The sequence below is a fragment of the Pomacea canaliculata genome, linkage group LG1 (genome assembly GCF_003073045.1).
Source record: "Pomacea canaliculata isolate SZHN2017 linkage group LG1, ASM307304v1, whole genome shotgun sequence".
NCBI lineage: Eukaryota > Metazoa > Mollusca > Gastropoda > Architaenioglossa > Ampullariidae > Pomacea > Pomacea canaliculata.
This window is the reverse complement of record NC_037590.1, coordinates 37,883,093-37,902,192: the sequence shown is the minus strand read 5'-3', so window position 1 is coordinate 37,902,192 and position 19,100 is coordinate 37,883,093. Positions and strand designations below refer to the sequence as shown.

At 40.2% G+C, this 19,100-nt stretch overlaps 2 protein-coding genes across 3 annotated transcripts; both read left to right on the top strand.

Annotated features, from left to right (window-relative positions):
• Window positions 1–205: 205 nt before the first annotated feature.
• LOC112558920 lies at window positions 206–4,415 on the top strand. The gene is made up of 4 exons (XM_025229684.1): window positions 206–399; window positions 891–1,020; window positions 1,631–1,796; window positions 2,174–4,415. The coding sequence occupies exons 1-4, from the start codon at window positions 221–223 to the stop codon at window positions 2,188–2,190; spliced, it is 492 nt and encodes a 163-aa protein (XP_025085469.1). The 5' UTR covers window positions 206–220; the 3' UTR covers window positions 2,191–4,415.
• Window positions 4,416–5,417: 1,002 nt separating this feature from the next.
• LOC112558870 (protocadherin Fat 4-like) lies at window positions 5,418–16,549 on the top strand. Of its 2 annotated transcripts, XM_025229606.1 has the most exons (15): window positions 5,419–5,686; window positions 6,942–7,030; window positions 8,827–8,901; window positions 9,300–9,475; window positions 9,987–10,040; window positions 10,561–10,650; window positions 10,876–10,965; window positions 11,163–11,285; window positions 11,826–11,945; window positions 12,348–12,426; window positions 12,842–12,960; window positions 13,151–13,357; window positions 13,678–13,839; window positions 14,200–14,443; window positions 15,404–16,549. In XM_025229606.1, the coding sequence occupies exons 2-15, from the start codon at window positions 6,955–6,957 to the stop codon at window positions 15,406–15,408; spliced, it is 1,620 nt and encodes a 539-aa protein (XP_025085391.1). In that variant the 5' UTR covers window positions 5,419–5,686; window positions 6,942–6,954; the 3' UTR covers window positions 15,409–16,549. The 2 variants fall into 2 exon arrangements, with proteins under 2 accessions (XP_025085383.1, XP_025085391.1); XM_025229598.1 differs by having other exon boundaries at window positions 5,418–5,686; window positions 14,200–16,549.
• The last annotated feature ends 2,551 nt before the right edge of the window (window positions 16,550–19,100 follow it).

The following is a 19,100-nucleotide window of genomic DNA, read 5'->3' as shown; positions in this document are numbered from 1 at the left end:
GAAAACAGGTATTGCGTATTGTGATGGACCTATAACCCAAGCGATGGAAATGCAAAAGCAAGAGAGCTTATTGAGTCAGTTCTTCATAATTTTCTTTAATTTTTTTTCATTCCAACATTCTGTGAATGCATTTGAGTGCACATATCTTTGTTCTTGCAATTTGCAGCAGCAACATTTCCTCCTTCATCATGGATATACAGAAACCAGCTTCCACTTTTTTATGCATAAAACTGCTTATCAACCATTCTGTATATTGGGAACGGTGGTTTTGATTTTGTTTATAAAATGTCTTCATTATATTTTGCAGCGATTTAAACAGCAAAGGTTTTCCAGACACCATTCTTTTTCATTCTGTCCTATCTCAGAACACCGGACACAAGGACTTCCAGTAGCAACACAGTGAGTATTTTCTAGTCAGGATCTTCAAATTTAGTCAAGTGTCTGTAGGCTGTGGTAGTTTTCTCCTCCCATCCCGATTCCTTCTGACATTACAGAGGGATAATTTGGTAAGATATTGTACAATGTAAAGAGACGTCCTTTACACCAATTTTTGAATTTCTACACTTATTACCTTGTTCAAGACATCCGTCTTTATACTCTGCACGCAGCCTTTCAGAACTGTTTACTCGTCCTTGCATGTATGCACTTTTAGTCATAAATGCTGGAGCTAAGTAACCTTCATTGATGTAAGGAAATATAAGGACTATTACAATTGCTGTCAGATCTGTCATGTGTCCCCATAAACACATATGCATGATTACAATTGAATGAATAATAAAAAAAATTAATGCACATTTATTTATTATGTGTTGTACTTAAACACTGCTTTCAGAAGAAAAGTGGCATTTATGATTGTCATCTTAAAAAGACATTCCGTGTTTGTGTTCCAGGACTGATGTCTGCTTTGTCATTACAAGCAATAATAAAATCTATGATCCACATGATGGCATTACCTTGCTAGATGAACCAAAGTATCGAGAGGTTCTCTCTAAAACAGCATACAAAACAATTGATAGAGGGGTATGTTGATTAGAACACTTCTTTCAGATATGTCCTTACTACTGCTTGCTAAAAGAGCTTCATGAAGAAAAATATATGAGCTTTTGCCAGACTTGCTCGTTTTCTCTTCCTACTTTAATTGTAAAGTTTTTAAGTTGTTTGTCTTCATCCTGAAGAGGTTTGTTTGAGTTATCATACATTCATAGCTGCACTTCATGATACTGTGTTGCTTTAGTTCAAGTGAATAAAATAGATTTTTGCTTACTTATTCTTGTTTTTTTATATTTCAAACTTATTAACTTATAAACAAGATGACTTTCAACTGAAGTTACAGTAGCATTATTATGTTCATACTTGAAATGTCATGTTTATTGACTGAAGACTTAAATTTTAAAAAAACTGCAGTTTGACATGGAGACTAAGAGCAGGAAGCCATTAGTGATACTACAACTGCTGGAGATCAATGCCATGTGGTTAAGTTTGCCAGTAGCAGTTATTCTTGATGCAGGAAATCAGTGACTAATGGTTAACTTTGAGAGTGGCAGTTACTCTTGATCTGGAAAGGGAGAGGGAATAACATGTTGTGGCAACAGTAGTAAAGCTCATGATGACTTGATGACTTGTTCACCAGACCTGCTACCAAGCACAGTCATCAGAGTCTCAGGTCAAATGGCGAGACCTGTGGTGGGTGCTGGTGGCCATCGCAATCTTCATGTTCCTCTGCTGTGTCATTCTGCTTGTCACATTGATCATCCTGTATGACCGGTACAAAGACCAGATGAGGCAACCACGCATGTGTGAGTAACTGTGTCATATACAGATTTGTATGTGCATGTTTGTGTGCAATGAAGAAAATACTACAAAGCTACCTCCAGTGTTTACATTTGCTTTCATATTCTGCTGATATTTGAAGCAGACATTTCTCTCCATTATTAAATATTTCTTAATATGCTTTCTTACAATTACAAAAGACATTTTTTTTTTCAATTTCATTATGTTGTTGCAAATAATATTTGAAGAAAACAATTTTGTGCAGGATTATTATTAAAGATGTCGAGGAGCTCTTTGTCTTTTAATTATTATTGCTTCTGGTAGTGGCAGCTTATGTGTAGACTGATCATCAGTTTAGTATTTGTCATTCCAGAGACCAAAATTGAGTGTGTTCTTTTTCCAGATATGGTATCCCAGTGATGAAGTATTGAGTGATGGCGATTGCTTTTGGCCTACCTTTTATGATGAAAGGAAATGCTCCTGTTAAATCCCTTAGCCTTGTTTGTCTTTCATTGGTGTAATTCTGCAAGTTGAGAAGTTCCTGAAGAATGCAGACTTGACTTCTGTTCTTAAAGGCTGTGAGAGAGAGAAGAAAGATGTGCTTCATCAGGTGTAACTGTTGCATTCTTGATATTGTGTTCTTTTTCTATGCAAGTAACAGATTTAAGATTATAATAACTTTAAATTGAAAATGTGTTGATATTTTCTAATTTACTCATGTATTTGTTATTCACGTAAGTGTTTCAGAAAACGGATTAATAATAATAAAGTGAATTTATGGAATAGTGTTTTACCCCACCATTAAAAGCTATCTCAAAGCGCTTTACCAAGAAAGATTTTAAATGCATGGCATAATAATATTGGTCTCAAAGCCTTCAGAAGAGTTTTCAAGATTCTTTATTATTCTTTCACCCTGTAAGGGGCATTGAGATATTCAAAGATAAAATATATATTCACACACATTTAGATCTTTATATTCATTATCTTTTACTCACATCTATGCACACACACACACATTCCCTGGATCATTAACAGCTAATATATTAAAAACTAATATACAGTATTACTCATTCTTTCCTTCCTAGCCCTTTCACACCCTTTAAAGCACATCTGCATTTGTAATAAAACAAAATGTAAACAAAGGATAAACTTTTGTCATGGGATGTTGCTGCCCTTCTCTCTCTTACCTAAGTAACAGATACTAATACATATTCTTATCTACTTATACATTTATAATCTCTCACACACATTCTATTAATTCTTCTAGGTCACCATCCTAAGTAATAACAAAGTGAGCTATCTAGCAAGGGCCTTTTTATTTCTGGAAGTTAATAAACATTAGCAAAGTGATAAATTATTTTTATGCTGGTCAGTAAATTTTTTACAGTTAAATAGATAATGACATTCACCCACTACATCATTAGTGTTACAGTGTCTACTTCTCATGCTAAGAAGAAGGTGAATGTCATCGACATAGATGCAATCACTACAGCTTAGTACCTCAGTATCCATTTCTTTCCTTCTCATCTTCTACTTTGACTCTCTTTTGACTTGCAGCTGTAAACATTCATAGTCAACAGGCAAATTACTCACTGCTGATGTTTTGAAAAAATCCTAGATCTTGTTCTTATTTGCTGGCTGCCTAGAAGAAAGAAACATTGAAGGGTATGTTTCAAACTTTACACTGAGATAGCAGCACAGACATTTGATTTTGAAATTTTGAAAAGTTAAGACTTTGTGAATGACAGTTCTTCAATTCGCACAAAATCATGTTCACTCATTTGCAGTCTTTCCTTTTACATACATTCCATGACATAGCGTTAGTTGTTGGCTCAGCAAGAAACACCAATTCCCCTACCCCCTTTATTTCACATGTATGCTATCTGTCTTTCTCTCTATTTTTGTCTCTTGCTCACACATTTTCACCCACGGAAGGGAGATATGTAGCCTAGATCAGGCAGTGAAAAACTATTTATTTTAATGCAACAGCAGGAGGGCTTGTGCTTACAACTCTTTTGTCACGGTTGGGTAAGAGAGAAAGTATGAGGCAAACATGTTTTGTGATTGACTCTTAGGAAACTATGGAGAGGCTGTTGATAAACTCATTTATTTTCCACAGCTCTCAAAACTGTCGTAAGGGTTAGTAACTAATAGGCCATACTCTAGACATATTAAACTTCCTATCACCTATGGCTTAAAAATAAAATAAATAGGCTGTGTATAAAGGTATGATTGGAAACTATTGGGGTTTCTTTGTTACTTTTAAAATTTTGTTAGTTATAAACACTAGTTTGTTTATTTGTGATAACATTGGTTTGTAGCTAAAAGACTAAAAACTGCACCCTCTGTTTGTGTGTGTGAGTGTGTGAGAGAGAGGGGGGAAGAAAAAGTGAATGCATGCATGTTTTTAAGTGACTGGGGTATTTGTGAGCTGTTAAATATTTCATTTACATTAGATGTTATTAAGAGACCACTATATTTTCTACCATTAGTTCTCCTATTTTTGGCCCAGCTTATTATCTGACCGGGGTCTTGTTTTCAATTTACTCTGATTTCATATGGATCTGTAACTATTGTACAACAGTGAAATGCACTTGAGAGCTCTTGAACAGTATGTCAATAAATACATGTATTTTTTCAAGAAAGACCAGTGTTTGTGTGTGTGTGTGCTGCTTGTGTGCATTGTATCCATGTGCTCTCTGGTGAGAAGTTGTATGAGTGCGTACATGCTTGTGTGTACAGGTGAGAAAGAGCACGCATGTACTTGAGTACACAGACGGCAATGTGCTTGTGTGAGAGATTATTTAAGCTCGGTGCACACAGACAGAAGGTTCGAGGACAGTTCTACAAGAGTATCACGATCGTTATCCCAGAGATAGGGTGCCTGACAATTTATAGGCGCTCTGTCTTGCCAAGCCCGTTAAATAGCAAAGAATGCAGTGAAAGAAGCAGTCCTTGTTCCCTGCCAGCAAGCGTTTGAAGTAAAAGTCAGATACATATGCAATGGTTTCCATAAATGACAAGTTTTCCGATTCTTTGTTTGCTGTTAGGAGTTTCGCGCCATATAAGGGGGTAGGTGGGTCGCAGGATATAGTCATTCGTCATCCCTGCTTGCAAGTGTGGTATGATGTCGATAAATGACAACCACTTGGTACCCTGCTCATAAACATGGGTGTCGCTACTACAGAAACACCCACTGCGTCCTCTCGCTTGTAAAAGTTTTAGTTGAGGGAGTAGATGGGAAGGTGGGTGGATGAGTGTGGATTTACCAGTTTCTGAATGCGGAAGGGGATGACTAAAAAAAAAAAAAAAACCCAAATCGGAAGAAAGATTGAACTTCAACAAACTCTTTTCACGAGCAGACTTAAAGGTATGCATAAAACAGACCAAACAAAGATGGGGATGAACTTTTCTTTGTGATCGAGAAATGCATCGCCATGACCTTAAATTTTTTCCCCTTTGTTTTTAATTATTTGTAATATATGCAAAGATGAAGTTTGCGTGACTATAGAAGAAAGGTTCTTGAATAGAAATACTCTTAAATTGTTTTTTGGAGTCTCTGGAGAACAAATGAGGCGCTCTGTTAAAATTTGTTATGTACCTTGGCACCGAGGTCTCGGTCCTGAAGCATGACTATATATTTCGGCGGTTATACTGACAGGCCAGACAGGCACACCCGACTGTAATCCTACTTCCCTGTGGGACACATAATAAATCACACTTCGATAGGTGATAGGGGTCGGGGTGGACGAGGACAGATTTATCGCTGTGCCGGGAAAGGTGCTTGCCGGGGCAGTCTCTCGGAGACAGGTGCGAGTCAGTGTATGCGGCACCGATCTGCAGGAAGCCACGCACCTCCCAGGTGCAAGTGAAGCCTACCTGTGCCCTCAGCTTGCCAACTGCGCACATTGATAAGGTAATGTGTTTTGTGTGTTGTACAGTCTGTCGGTATTCGAATGTACCTTGCAAGACTGAGAGATTTCTCTACGACTCTCGTGTTTAGCACCTGTACTTCTATCAACTTTGTTTCATACGATACTCTGGAAATTTGATTGCTTTTTGTGGGTAGGGATAAAAGTAAGATTCTTCTCAGACTAACAGAGAGGGCAGAGCCACAAAATGTTGAGGAATGCCTATATAGTTACATTTTCTTAAAAGATAAATATTCTCTATTGTTTGTAAGATGTAGTATGCGACAATGCTGGAAAGATTACATTTTTCAATAATTTAACCTAAGCTTGTAGAATACCATGGCATGTTTCAAATACTTGTCCCAGTTAAATATTGCTGTAAATTGCTGAGAAGTTGGCAGGAAGAGAGATGAACTCTTGTAAACTCTTGCAAATTTCCAGTCTGGACTTAAAACCTATTCATCTCTTTCGGAAATACTTGGTGTAATCGGTTTAGCCTGTCTATTACATTCCCCACCTTCTCCTTTCTGCTTTCCTTCATGTTCCTGACTATGGTCACTGTAGATGTGTGTATATGTTTGCCTAATTATCATATCCTCTCTCACGTATCTACTGCTCCTCGTATCTGGTAAAACGTGATGTGGGGAAATGTGCTATTAAAATCCTGTTGTTGTTGTTGTTGTTGTTGTTGTTGTTGTTGTTGTTGTTGTTGTTGTTAAAGTTTAACAATGTTGTGTATTTATATTCTGGTGATGAGTGTCTGGCATAGGTTTTACCAGCTTTAGTACTAGAGTGTGTGGACTTAACTTATTATAACTGATTTAAGTTGGCGTAAGGCAAAATCCATTAGTCGTATCTAAATTATGGAGGTTTTAACTCTTGTAGTTGCAATATTTACCTGAAAGATATAAAACAAAATGTAAAATAAGACTTAAGTCAAGAGAGTTCACAATTCATGCCAGTCAAAACATAGTTTGTGTCTCATTAGGAGTTCGGAGCCAGTTCCCTCCTTACTTCTGACCCCCAACCCACCTTCTCACCCTCTCTCTCTCTCACACACACCCTCCTTTGTTGCTGTGACCTCTAGCACTCGATCAACTTGTTTTTATCTGAATGAAGGCGACAACAAACAAAGGTTACATGTCGTTCTGCGATTTACACCTCAGTTGTACCCCATTTTACCCTACCTCCATTTAAAATTGTTCCTCCCGTTCTCAAAAGTACACATCAACCGTCCTCTAAAAACCTTTGTCTTTGCAGCTACCCAGTCACAATGACAGTCACAGGTCAGGAGGTGATCCTGAGACCGATTGTTGCCCTCTGGTTTACAGCACTGGTAGTGCTACCAGGTATGTTCCGACAGCAAACCTTTAACCAGTTTTATTTCTCTTTTTTTTTTTTTTCTTGCCGTTTGTCAGTGACGATTAATTTGACACTTGACATTGATTCACATCAAATCTCATTGGCTTCCACAATATACAAACATAAAGTCAAACGAGGTACAGGTATCTCAAATACTATAATACTGCCAGGTATTCTACCATTAAATCTTATATATATAATACTTTTTTAAAATGTCTGTGTCAATACACCAGGACACCTGTTACCCGATTTTTTTTTCTAGAGACAGCTTATACACGAATGGAATGCTTTGTTGTGGACGACTTTGGCAGCAGTGGAGAATATTTACTCTGGGTTAGTGGCTGATACCAGCAGGTAGTGTTTTTCCCAGCCGGTTGGCTGTACCGCTGGTTGATCCTGTGTGCGAGGGCATAAGTCAAGCACGAGATTTGTCGCCGTGGTGCTAGAGAATGTAGAGTGCAGGGCTCGGGGGAAGGTCTTAGTCATATTTGCCTGAGAACCATGAAATGAGATTTTTTATCGCCTCTCACCCTCCCCTTAAACTACAGGTCATTTAACAACAGCCTAGGCGTGCACTAATGCTTGAAATTCGTTGTTTCCCTTTGCTAAGAGACACAATAGACAGCAGAACAATGTTTCACGGAAACTAGAAGGAACACCGGGAAACTAGAGAGTGTGGCAGTGGTTGAAAATCGAGATCAGGGGGTGAGTTAAATAATACAGAGCAACATCAAAAGGAGACTGTAGAACGAATGCCAGGAAACTATCGAGACCGAGACCAGGGACTCGACAGAAGTTTGAAAGCGACGTCAGAGATCACGTGACGACGTAGCGTGGGTTGGGGCGGGGGTTGCGCAGCTACGTGCAAGCAGTGTGACCATCTCTCCGTCACGCATGCAGCTAGTGAGACCATGGACGTGTACAGGTGGACTGCTGTCTGTCTGCCAAGACCACGTACGCTTAGCCTCTTGCGAAGTTCTCCGCTGTTAGTCTCGGCGAGCCTAAACAAAGAATATGACTAAGCCGGAAGCTTTGTACACAACTGCCTCGTTTTAGTAGTTAACTGGAAAAGAAAAATCGTCTGCCAGCAGTCCAGTAATACATATGTTCGTGGTGAGATACAGAAAATCGGGTGGCAGAAGCCACAGTCACGTGAGGTCACAAACCTGCACCTGACGCCCAGTTCAGACTCATGTTCGACTCCCAGAGAGAGACATTCATACCGCTTTCGGGTCTTTTTAGCAGTACACACAGAAAATTTTCGTTCATGCATAAAAGTTGAAACTGCCGAAAGGAAGTGATGAGGTGCCATGCGCAGATGTCGAAACTCTGACGAGGAAAGAGGAAACACTGTTATCACGTTTAAACACCTTGGCATCGTGAGGTGATAATTTCCTTGAACGTGGGCTTGAATGCACGTTTGTTGTGAATGTAAATGACCAGCAATTTTGTTGTTTGTAGACAATGAGTTTACGTTTTGTCATCCTTCAGACACAACCAGTGGCAGAGGAACAATACATTTTCGCCAGCATTCCAAATTCTTCACTAGACATGTTTAAGCATCACCCTCTTTCTGTGTAAAGGAGCAGATATTACTCCATCTCCTTTCCCCATTATACAATATGCCACAACCTCTCTGGTTACAAACAAAGCAGAATCCTCAACGATGGCATGCATCATCAGGCACTTCCAGCACACATCTGAGATTGATGCTTAGTATGAAATTGCATCTAGCCTCTTGATATCTCACCTTTTCTAATTACAAAAATAATTTCTATTGTAGTTGTGTCTGTGCTACCGCCGGAGTGGGTGACAGGTTCAGCCTATTCGGTTAGAGTGTTCGAGAACGCTACTGTTGGTGAGTAATGAATAAACTTTACTGATTATAACGGTATTACGATGTGCGTCGTCATCTCATTGTCACCTTTACCTGGCCCCTACCTCCTGGAAGCAAATCTGATCTTCAGTAATATTATTGAGAATTACTTCAATGGCAAACAGGATGACATTGCACTTGTCGACTGCATTTAAAGTACCAGTGAATTTTTAGGAAGCACCTTTTTACTATAACCACTCCTTTGAAAACATAGCAGGTCAGATACGGTTATAGAAAATAAACTTATTGAAACACAACAGTAGTTTCTGTTTTAATTAATTAAGAAATTAATTCTCCCATGTAGGGACCTTTTATTAGTCATATAACCATAGCATCGGACAGTTGAGGCTTTATTTATCCGTTTTCAATGTCCGTCACAGGTACCACTCTGAGCACTATCAGTGCCAAGTCTGACCCATCGAACACCAACAAGAGTGTGACATTTCTGTTGCCGGACTTAAGCGCCAAGCTTGTTAATCTCAGTGATGCTTACAACTCAGCTCCGGATATATGGAGTGCTCAGGTCATTCTGGCAGCTCAACTGGATTCTGATTATGTGAGTATTTGTCAATTACACCTGAAGCCTAATTATGTGAGTATTTTGTCCATTACACCTGAGGCCTGAACGCTAGCAAAATCTTTGGGAAATTTGTATCCTTCAGCATACTTGGTACAATTCCACACTTGAGTCAGGCAATCAGTCAGGCAATCAGTCAGGCAATCAGTCAGGCAATCAGTCAGGCAATCAGTCGGCTTGAAAAAGTTTCATGTCGTTGGACGTCTGTAGCAAAATTTGAACATTGTCTTCGTTACATAAGGATCGAGGAGTAAATGTGAGTCTCAGTAGGAGTATCATCCGGTGTTGGACTGGAGTTTGATCTTTGACTGCTGGTACAACATTGTGGATGGTTAGATAGTAAAACAGAGATAAATAAATCTAACAAAAGTAAAAGTTTGGCTCCGCATTCAGATTGCCACTTCCTAACCAAGATACCTTTACCTGTATGTGTGCATTACATGTATGTATGTACTACATGTAATTTATGTAGTAATGTATATTCTTGCAGGAACCCAGTGTACGATATTTGTATTTTGAAGCACAAGATGAGGTCGGAACAAAGGTAAACTAAATGTTTTCTAAAATGCAGTTAATAAGCATTTTGATTAACTACCTTAAACCCCTGTTCCTTTTAAAAAATAAGTCGATGATGAGATGAAATTATTCATTCTGAAACTCTTTTACTCAAAACAGAAAGTGGGTATTTCAAGCCAAATTTAAAGACTTATATAGTATATTATTAAATTAGGCTCAGGCCAAGAAAATAGTCAAGTGATTTTGTCACAAAGTCTGCCGACATCTCTTGCCTTCACAAAAATTGGAGAGGGCAGGAATGAATAATGGGTGTAGAAAGATGAGATATTGGTTTCAAAGTGAGCAAACATTATGTAGAAATACTAAGCTGCCAGGATTATAGTAAATAAGCGAATTTTGTCCTGTGTCATCGTTGGCAAATAGTTTTCAGGTCAGTAGAGTAGTGGTGGGTCGGGGAAACTGAGCTAGCATTCTTTGCCTTTGTTTAATGCAAGATGTTGATTTTCTGTCTATCGTTCTTTTAATCTAGTGATTACATATTGTTTCAGAGTTCCACGAGTTTAACCCTCAACATCTTAGACGTCAACGACAACCCGCCATCATTTCAAAGGCTCCCGTACGATGTGTCCGTGCCTGAGGTGAGTTAATGCAACTACAAATGAAAACCTGTAGAGATCTTTATGACAAAAATTCTTTACATTCATGAACCTTACTTATGTTTTCACAAACTTTATTAAGGACACTATTTATGCGTTCATAGACGATCTGGTTCTGTGTTCAATAAAATTATCTTAAGGGTTTTACTTTTGCGTTCGCAAAATTCTCGAATATTTTTCATCATATAGTAACAATGTTGTCAACAGAATCTACCTGTCGGCAGCATACTACCTATACTCGTTACAGCCAGCGACCCTGACATAGGCATTGGTGGCATTGTAAATATGTCATGTGTGGTGAGTTACCGTGTGTGGTTTGTTTTTCATGAGTGTATATATATATCTGTAGATATGCGTGCAGACAAACATGTAGAGAAAAAAAGTTGTGTGCACACACACACATATATATATATATGTGCACATATGTGTGTGTGCTTGTTTGTGGATGGGTGGGTTAAGTAACTCTATTATTTCATCTCTTTAATCTCCACTAGTTTCCGGATGAACTCAGTGAGACTTTCATGACTGAAGGTGTGTTTTTCGCCATTAACATCTCTTTGAAAGCACCACTGGACTTCGAAACAAGAAGCTTTTACTCTTTCCCAGTTGTAGCTCAGGTATGTATATAGTTTTAAAAAAAAGGCAAGTCAACTTAACAAGTTAATAAATACTGACTGAAATAATCAATAACAACGTATTACTGAAGCCCAACTTGTTAGTTGACTTTCCTCTCCAATTTAATAATGGCACCTCCTTTGTACGATGAATTAAAGATCCTCGGGGTTGAATGATACACAATCATTTAGCACACGAAGATGTATTCATCACATACATAACTTATGTCTTTCTGTTCAAGCAAATCATTTTATTATCTTCTAGATATAACAAACTAACGACCTTGAAATAATACGATATTGTTATATATCAAACTCCTGTGACCTGTTGGTGAAATAATTCGGCTCATGACAGGAGGACCAAAGATGTTGTTACGATACAGAAGAGTATAGCACCTCCCCAATCATGTTTTTATCAGCTAACTAAACTGACATAGGTCTTTCAAAATGATTATTCATTACTCTGCAAAATCAGTATTTATTACTCTGCTAATTAAGTATTTATTACTCTGACTCTACACAACTCTGTTTGCTGTCCCTAAGGACCCCGAAGGACTAAATGCCACAGCCAATGTCAGGGTGACGGTGACTGACGTGCAGGACACGCCTCCCTTCTTCCTCCTGGACAGCTACAGAGCAGCAGTCCTGGAGAACCAGGCAGTGGTAAGGACACCAGCTTACACTGCTTACAGTGGGTGTAAAACATGGTGTTACAGAATATAGTACAATAAATGCTGGAGCAGCCAGCGATGTGAAAAGATTTTCAAGTGTACATTGAGTAACAGCAGTATGGGGCGTGTCGAAATAAAAATTGTCATCAACCATGACTAGAACAAGTACTTTGAGGTGAACTCTGCTTATGACTTGTGCGGAGGGAGGAATATGATGTTTGATATCTGAACCATGGTAAATAGGAATGGTCCGGTAAAGTAAAGTGTTCGCTATTTTTAATTTCATTGATTATCTCTCCTAATATTCGTATATGATAGATACATAGTCAGCCACAAAAGCGTTCCGACAGATGAAAATACTGTTGTCTAAACTGTAAAGCGGGTATATCTTCAGGGAACCTCCATCATCAAGGTGTCAGCAGAGGACGGGGACCGTAATCCACAGAATGACATCAGATACTCGATAGTCAGAGGTAGACAATTCCTTTCTCTTTCTCTTCAAAGATCCATTTGCATCTGCTAGTATTAACTATTTCTGTTCACGGCTCTCTACTGCTGGATCCATATTCGTGCACAAACTGCGTTACTATTTATGTATATATGAAATATTTAACTGTATATAAAAACAAGAAACACGCACGTACACCCACTGGGTGGGTCACCTTGTGGTTGAGGGTGCGCCTGTGGGAGAAGGGCAGTGGACGTTTAACAACAGAAAATAATTCCTCGGAGAGTTTCTAGAAAATTTGGGGGCTAGGAGGCCGGGTGGCAGAGAACAAGGAATCAGTTGACTATGGCAACTCTTACTTGACATAAATAATTTGCCACATATTCACATATTTGCATGATAAAGGGGAACAAGAGCCTTAACTCACGGTTGTGTTGCAGGCAACACTGACTTCTTCGCCGTGGACAGCGTTACTGGTGTTATTACCTCCCTTGTTGTGCTGGACAGAGACAATGAGACGATGGTGGGCAAAGATGGCTTCTTCGATCTTGTCGTACAGGTAAGTAACCTAATTCAACTAATCGATGAATATCTTCGAAGATGTGCACAATAAAATGTTAAGAAATAATAGTGAGCATTGACGGAGGATAGACAAAGTGCTCACGTTCGTTAGGGCCGGTAATCTGTGGGCCTGCAACATACGATAACATTGATTAGCTGGATGCGGTTACGTCCCTTGTTCTTGACAGGCGAACGAGACGGACGATGTTCAGCCACAGCTGGGCAACACCACGCGGGAAGCTGCGGTGGTCGTGGTGGTGCTGGATGACAACGACAACCCGCCAACTTTCAAGAGCTCGGCGCCCTACACGGCTTTTCTGAGAGAAGATGTTGCCAACGACACACTCGTGTATTTTGAAGGCGAAGGCTACATCTTCGTGTCGGACGCTGATCAGGTAGGATGTTCAACAACCATGATCAGCTTTCTTAATTATTTCCTTTTGTCTTTTGCTTCTATTTTTTTATATTTTGTGAAAGGGGGCATCCTGTTTTTCCTTCATTTTTTAAAATTATAATTATTAATTAATTATTTTAATTTGTTTTTATCTTTTGTTTTGCCTTTATTTGTTTATTTCACAATTAAATTATCACCTCAAACATTGAGCAGTATATTGACTACGATCTAAAACTTTAAACTAAAACAGTAATTGTCTAAAGTAATGAAAAAATGTCAAACGTGAATTTGATCGAGTATTTTTGATGTCGGTGGAAAAAGGGACAAAACTCTCATTTCAACTTGACTGTCGAGCGAGGTGGTGTCCCTTGGCCTGCACTAGTACCCACCCCTTCTGACGTCGTTCAGGAGGCTCTGGTGCTGCTGCGAGTCAGGAACAGCGCTGATATAAGAGAGGAGGCAGGGAAACACATTAACATCCAGGTGAGATTTGTGCTCAGCGCCTTAATTGTAGTTTTAATTCGATTAACGATTTTCCTATAAAAAGAAACAAAAAGAGATATGGATGGAAGGAAAGAAGGAAAGCTTGATAAAAAGAAAGAAGAAAGAGAGGAAGAATAGATGGAATGTATGAAGCTGATGATCTCCGGTGAAGTTACTGTAATCAGATGAGTAATTCATCAGCAAAGGTTGTTAATGGTTGTCGGCGGTTGAGGTGGTCGAATGAAGGGAGAGGCTCCACCTTCCAATGTTTCATTCTGCTTGTAAATTGTTTATTTATTTACTATTTATTTATTTTTATTTTTTATTTATTTATTTTTTTTTTTTTGTCGTTTGTTGCAGCTGGTCGCCCGAGAAGTTTCAACCTCTCAACGGTTCTCCAGCACGGCAAACATCATCATCGCAGTGGAGGCCAACCCTGAGGTGACGACGACTCCAGCGCCTTCCAGCGGATATGATGTCACTGCCCCAGACATCGTTGTGTTCGTGATCGGTTTCCTCGTGGTTTTCAACATCGTCACCACGGTGCTGATTATCTGCTTCATGCGGAGGGGAGGCAGACCTCCGAGGGAAGGACAGGCCAAAGGTGGGGCTAAGTATTACGTCAGCGATTCAGGGGAGGGTGGTGGTGGCGCTGCGATCCACAAAGGGTCATTAGAAAGAAACGTGGGGTCAGACAAAGATGCTAAGCGGCAGTCGCTGCTCAAAGCGTATGACGAGGTATCGAAGATGGAGCCAGCTCGTGTCGAAACACGTGACCATCCTGCGGGGGATGACGGGAAAACAACTTGCCCCGTTGTCCTGACAGCGACAGCAAATACTTCACAGGATGCCTCTCCGAAAAACAACATCCTGGCGGTTTCGACAGCCACCGACCAGTCTCATGACCCTACGAAAGACACTACCAGCACTCCTGTCACCTTCATCAATCCGTCAGCAGCGACATCTACTTCCGGGCCTGACGAGTCTGGCGTCGAGCCCGTCACCCGATTTAGCGCCAACGGTCGGGTATCGACTGTGATGAAGCCAAAGTCAGGGCTGGGAGAATTACTGGCATTGTCAACTACCTCAGCTGGAACGGATACTAGTCCACTGATAACCTACTAGCCACTCTGTCCTGTCTTCAACGTGGCAAGAAAATGGGTGTTGACACAAAAAAAGGGACACGCATGTGTTACATTTATTAGAACGTGCAGTGACACTAAGAAGAAATGTTAATTTAGACACTTCCACGAAACTTTCATTTTTGTTTTACGTAGAACAGAACTTTGTCAGCAAAACTTAAATAAATAATCGGCAGTGAGCAAGTAGTTACCATCTTATTAATAAGTTAAGCTCCCATTCCACGATAAATCAGGATGAAAAGCCGCTTTTCTTCGTGTTCGGGGAATACGAATATATTTATCGATGGCTATAATAGGAAAATAATCAACGAGAATGTTTTCGCGTTTTTATTCGCGCCAGAGTTGATGGAGACTGCTAATTGGTCTTCCTTACTATTTCAGCATGAAAAGCTCGTAATTTTTTCAAATTTATTTGTTCACAGGTTAAAGCATGCAGAAGTGAGCTGATTATATAAAAAAACTGAACTTTTTTATGTGCGGATCTAAAGACAGAGGATGTTTTACACACTAACGCGGAGAAACAGTTCTAGAGGAATGCGATGATGTATTGTATGTGAAGTTCACACGGTAGCAAGCCTCGCGCTGTCATTTGATAAAAAGATTATTTGCCGAGTACTTCAAGCGTGGCTTTTCCCACGGCAATGACACTAGTGATTGAAAGAAGGTGACTGCCTGCCCTCTGAACTGTGTTGGAAAAGGAAGTAAAATGTCAAAAGGGCGCTCACGTGACCCGTGTTTTATGACAGTACCCATCAGTATGCAGACTGAAAGAAAGGTGGGGAGGGATGGAAAAACTAACCGTGTGAAGAACTGGACCGGCGTGTTACCGATCATCTTTATCATGAGTGGGTCGTTGGAGACAATCGAACTATCATGTTGCATCTGTGATGATATGTCGAGCCTTTAACGATAGCCTAACCACAATTTGTCTGAAACAGTTCCATTGAAAGGAATCATATACATGACCACAGCGCGATCGAGGCTTCAAACTGCGTACCTGGACTCCATGATTGAGCTGTTACCTGGAATTGTTAGCGAGGCAGTGCTCATATTATAATCACCTTTCTCCTAGTTATTGGCCACAACTACAAGATGGTGGTGAGCACATTGCCACCTCATAGTCTGACGAACTGGAGGTGTGACCGTGGGAAGTTTAAACCGTTTTGCGTTTTGAAACAGATTCCTGTCCCAGGTGACACAGTTCCCTCTGTCCCTCATTGAATCACGAAACCTTTGCTTGCTACCCCACCCATTACTAAATCTGAAACTTAGCTCTTACATGTCACTGCTATTTTTATTTCTTGTTCCTGACCACACTACCTTGTGACTGTGTAAATATTGTGCTGCAGGAAACTCCCGTGAGAAAATTCTGCGATTTTGGAAGATAAATGACACCTGTCAAATTTAAAGCAAACAATCGTACAAATGATTAAATATCTTTATACAGCTGAATAATTGCGACACAAAAGTGAAATAATAACAGTAATGTTGATGTTTATGACGATTTTAAGATGTTGTATATACGAATAAAGAAACATTTACAATAAACAGAAAACGAAACCTTAAAATTGGGTTTTCATTTCTAAATCATTTTCTTGTTTATGAACTTTGTGAACGGGTTTCACGAAGGTCGTTCAAACTCCCAGGTCGTGCAGGAAACTTTACAACCGCAAAGAGGGAATTTGAAGGAAAGAGAGAGAGAGAGGAAAAAAAAAACCAACAACCCCAAAGCAGTTCAGTTTTCTTTTTTGACAAACATTGACACACAAATAACATTTTTTCGGTCGATTCTTGTATTTCCTATTTTCACCTTCCTAGCACCGAAACTGTTTATTTTAACTTCCTGATTTTCTTCCTTCAGCTCTCCGGACGGTTGTGTGTGGGGAAAGGGGTGGTGGAGGGCAGGGGGAGACTCCGAAAATGATGAGTGAACGACAGTGAGCAGCGCCTTTTCCTCGCTGCGAAAACAAATACCTCAACAGCCTGAAAACTGCAGCTGTTGTAAAGCAGGCATGGAAGTGAGGGAAAACACGTTTGTCAGGAGCCAACACCACATTTTCTACACCAGGTATGTCGTACTCGTGGTGCCGTATTCAGACGCATCTCACCTGGACGGAGAGGGTCGACAGGTCACGCTACAGAAACGATCGTCTTGACTGCGTCAGCAGTTGCTGTGCCCTCGATGGCGGAGTAAAGTGCCGAGAGGCAGGGAAAACCGAGCCGTTATATATGACTCATAACAAAAAGTTGTATTATCGGTGAAACCTCGACAGTCGCTTGAATCTACGCAGTCGGCAGCAGCAACTGTCACATTGCCATGATCGTTGTCAGTGTTTTGCCAGACCTCTCACAGGACTGCGGTGTCATTATACGCCCCTTGCATTGAGGATTAATTCTACTATAATGTTCAGTGGTTTAGAGATTTATTTTGCCGATAGCTTAATTGCACTTTTGTTAAAGCTCGATAGCCCGAGCACTTAAAGTTGTTTTGATACTGGTTATGGTATGTGGACATATTCAGTTAAAACATTTTTAAAAAACTACTCATCAAGAGCTACTTGATGTGTCTGGTCAATGAATGAATAAATCAATGACACCATCAACCACTGCCTAGATGTGTGTGAGAGAGAGAGGGGGTGGGGATTGTGAGAGAGCACGGAACTCACGGAGTAGGTGCAAGAGTGAAATTAGATATTTCCGAGTCTACTGCTTCACCACCATTGGATTTTCCCATGTCCAAGCCCCAGCTAGAACTTAATTAATGCCAACGGGTCCAGGAACACAGCCGAAGTCCTTGAATGATAGATGGCTGCTTTTAAATAAACCAGTTGACATCGTTCTTGTTTCTGGGTATCGGATTTCCGTCAATCACAGGGAACCACACCGGGCTTCCTGAGTCTGTACACGCCGAGAAATTTGCCCTGCACCCACTTCAGCTGGTCTAAACTCTTTACACTTGTGTGAATGAGCATTTGTTTATGCGAGTTTGTATTAGTGCAAGTATGTTTATACGTATGTTTGTATGTGTGTATGCATACCCATATGTAGGTACAAGTATGAGAGCAAGTTCAAGTCTGCGACATTTATCATCAACAGAATCATCTTCATAAAGCGTTTCATCGAAATTACTTTAGTAGCTATAAGTGTTTGATGCAATTGTATCTCTTTGTGAGAACCAGTATATACACGTAAGTACATCTGTGAATGCAAACTGTCTGCACAAACGAAGGTCTAAAAATGTTTGTTTTTTCCTGTTCTTATTACTCCAGCCATCATCATAAACAAATTTATTTGAGGATATCGGTAAACACGAGATGTTGCTGCCCACGCAGTTCGATCAAGTTAACGCCGAGGGCTATTTCCGTTGTATTGTGGGCAAGGAAATGAGATTACTGAGGGCAGGTAGTTTGGCGACTAAGCGGCCGTAAGCATGGCGACCAACAGCTTTATATCGTTCACACGTATCAGGGCGACTCGACCATGTGGAGATGACAATATAATATGTATACAAGAAATACGATCTGTCGATCTCAAGCTTATGACGGAGAAAAGTCTGACAGTCAAGACGCAGAACGCATAGAGAGACCGTTGAAACAATTAGGAGGTTCAGGATACGACCTAGGGGACTTCCCAAGCACAGTATATATATAGCGCTGAGTGCTGGGAGAATATATATATAGGTATTATGATCTGCCTTCCCACTCCCTCACCTCTATCCCCTTCTCCTGTCTTAACAGCCTGATCAACGCTCTGTTTTCTTATCTCTCTCTCTCACCGTGTCCGCCACAGTTCATTTACTTCATTATTTTGACTGTAATGTGTTTGGTCCTCTATAGACAGGCGGCAGGCATATTTCTAATCGCTTTCATAAACTTTACATCCTGCTTCCTAAACCTGTACAAACCTGCCTAACATTACGCAGAATGGCTTCATCGACAGTGTAGAACGACAACCCGCCTTTGATACGCACACTGACCACTCTAGCCACCTGGTCAGAACAGTTATTTTCACGCTTCTTTTATGACGTACATAACACAGGTGCAAATCGCAACCAGCCAATCGCCTCCAGCGTTATTTCAACCCACCCACAGAACGCGCCCGGTGAAGCGCTGCTCTGAT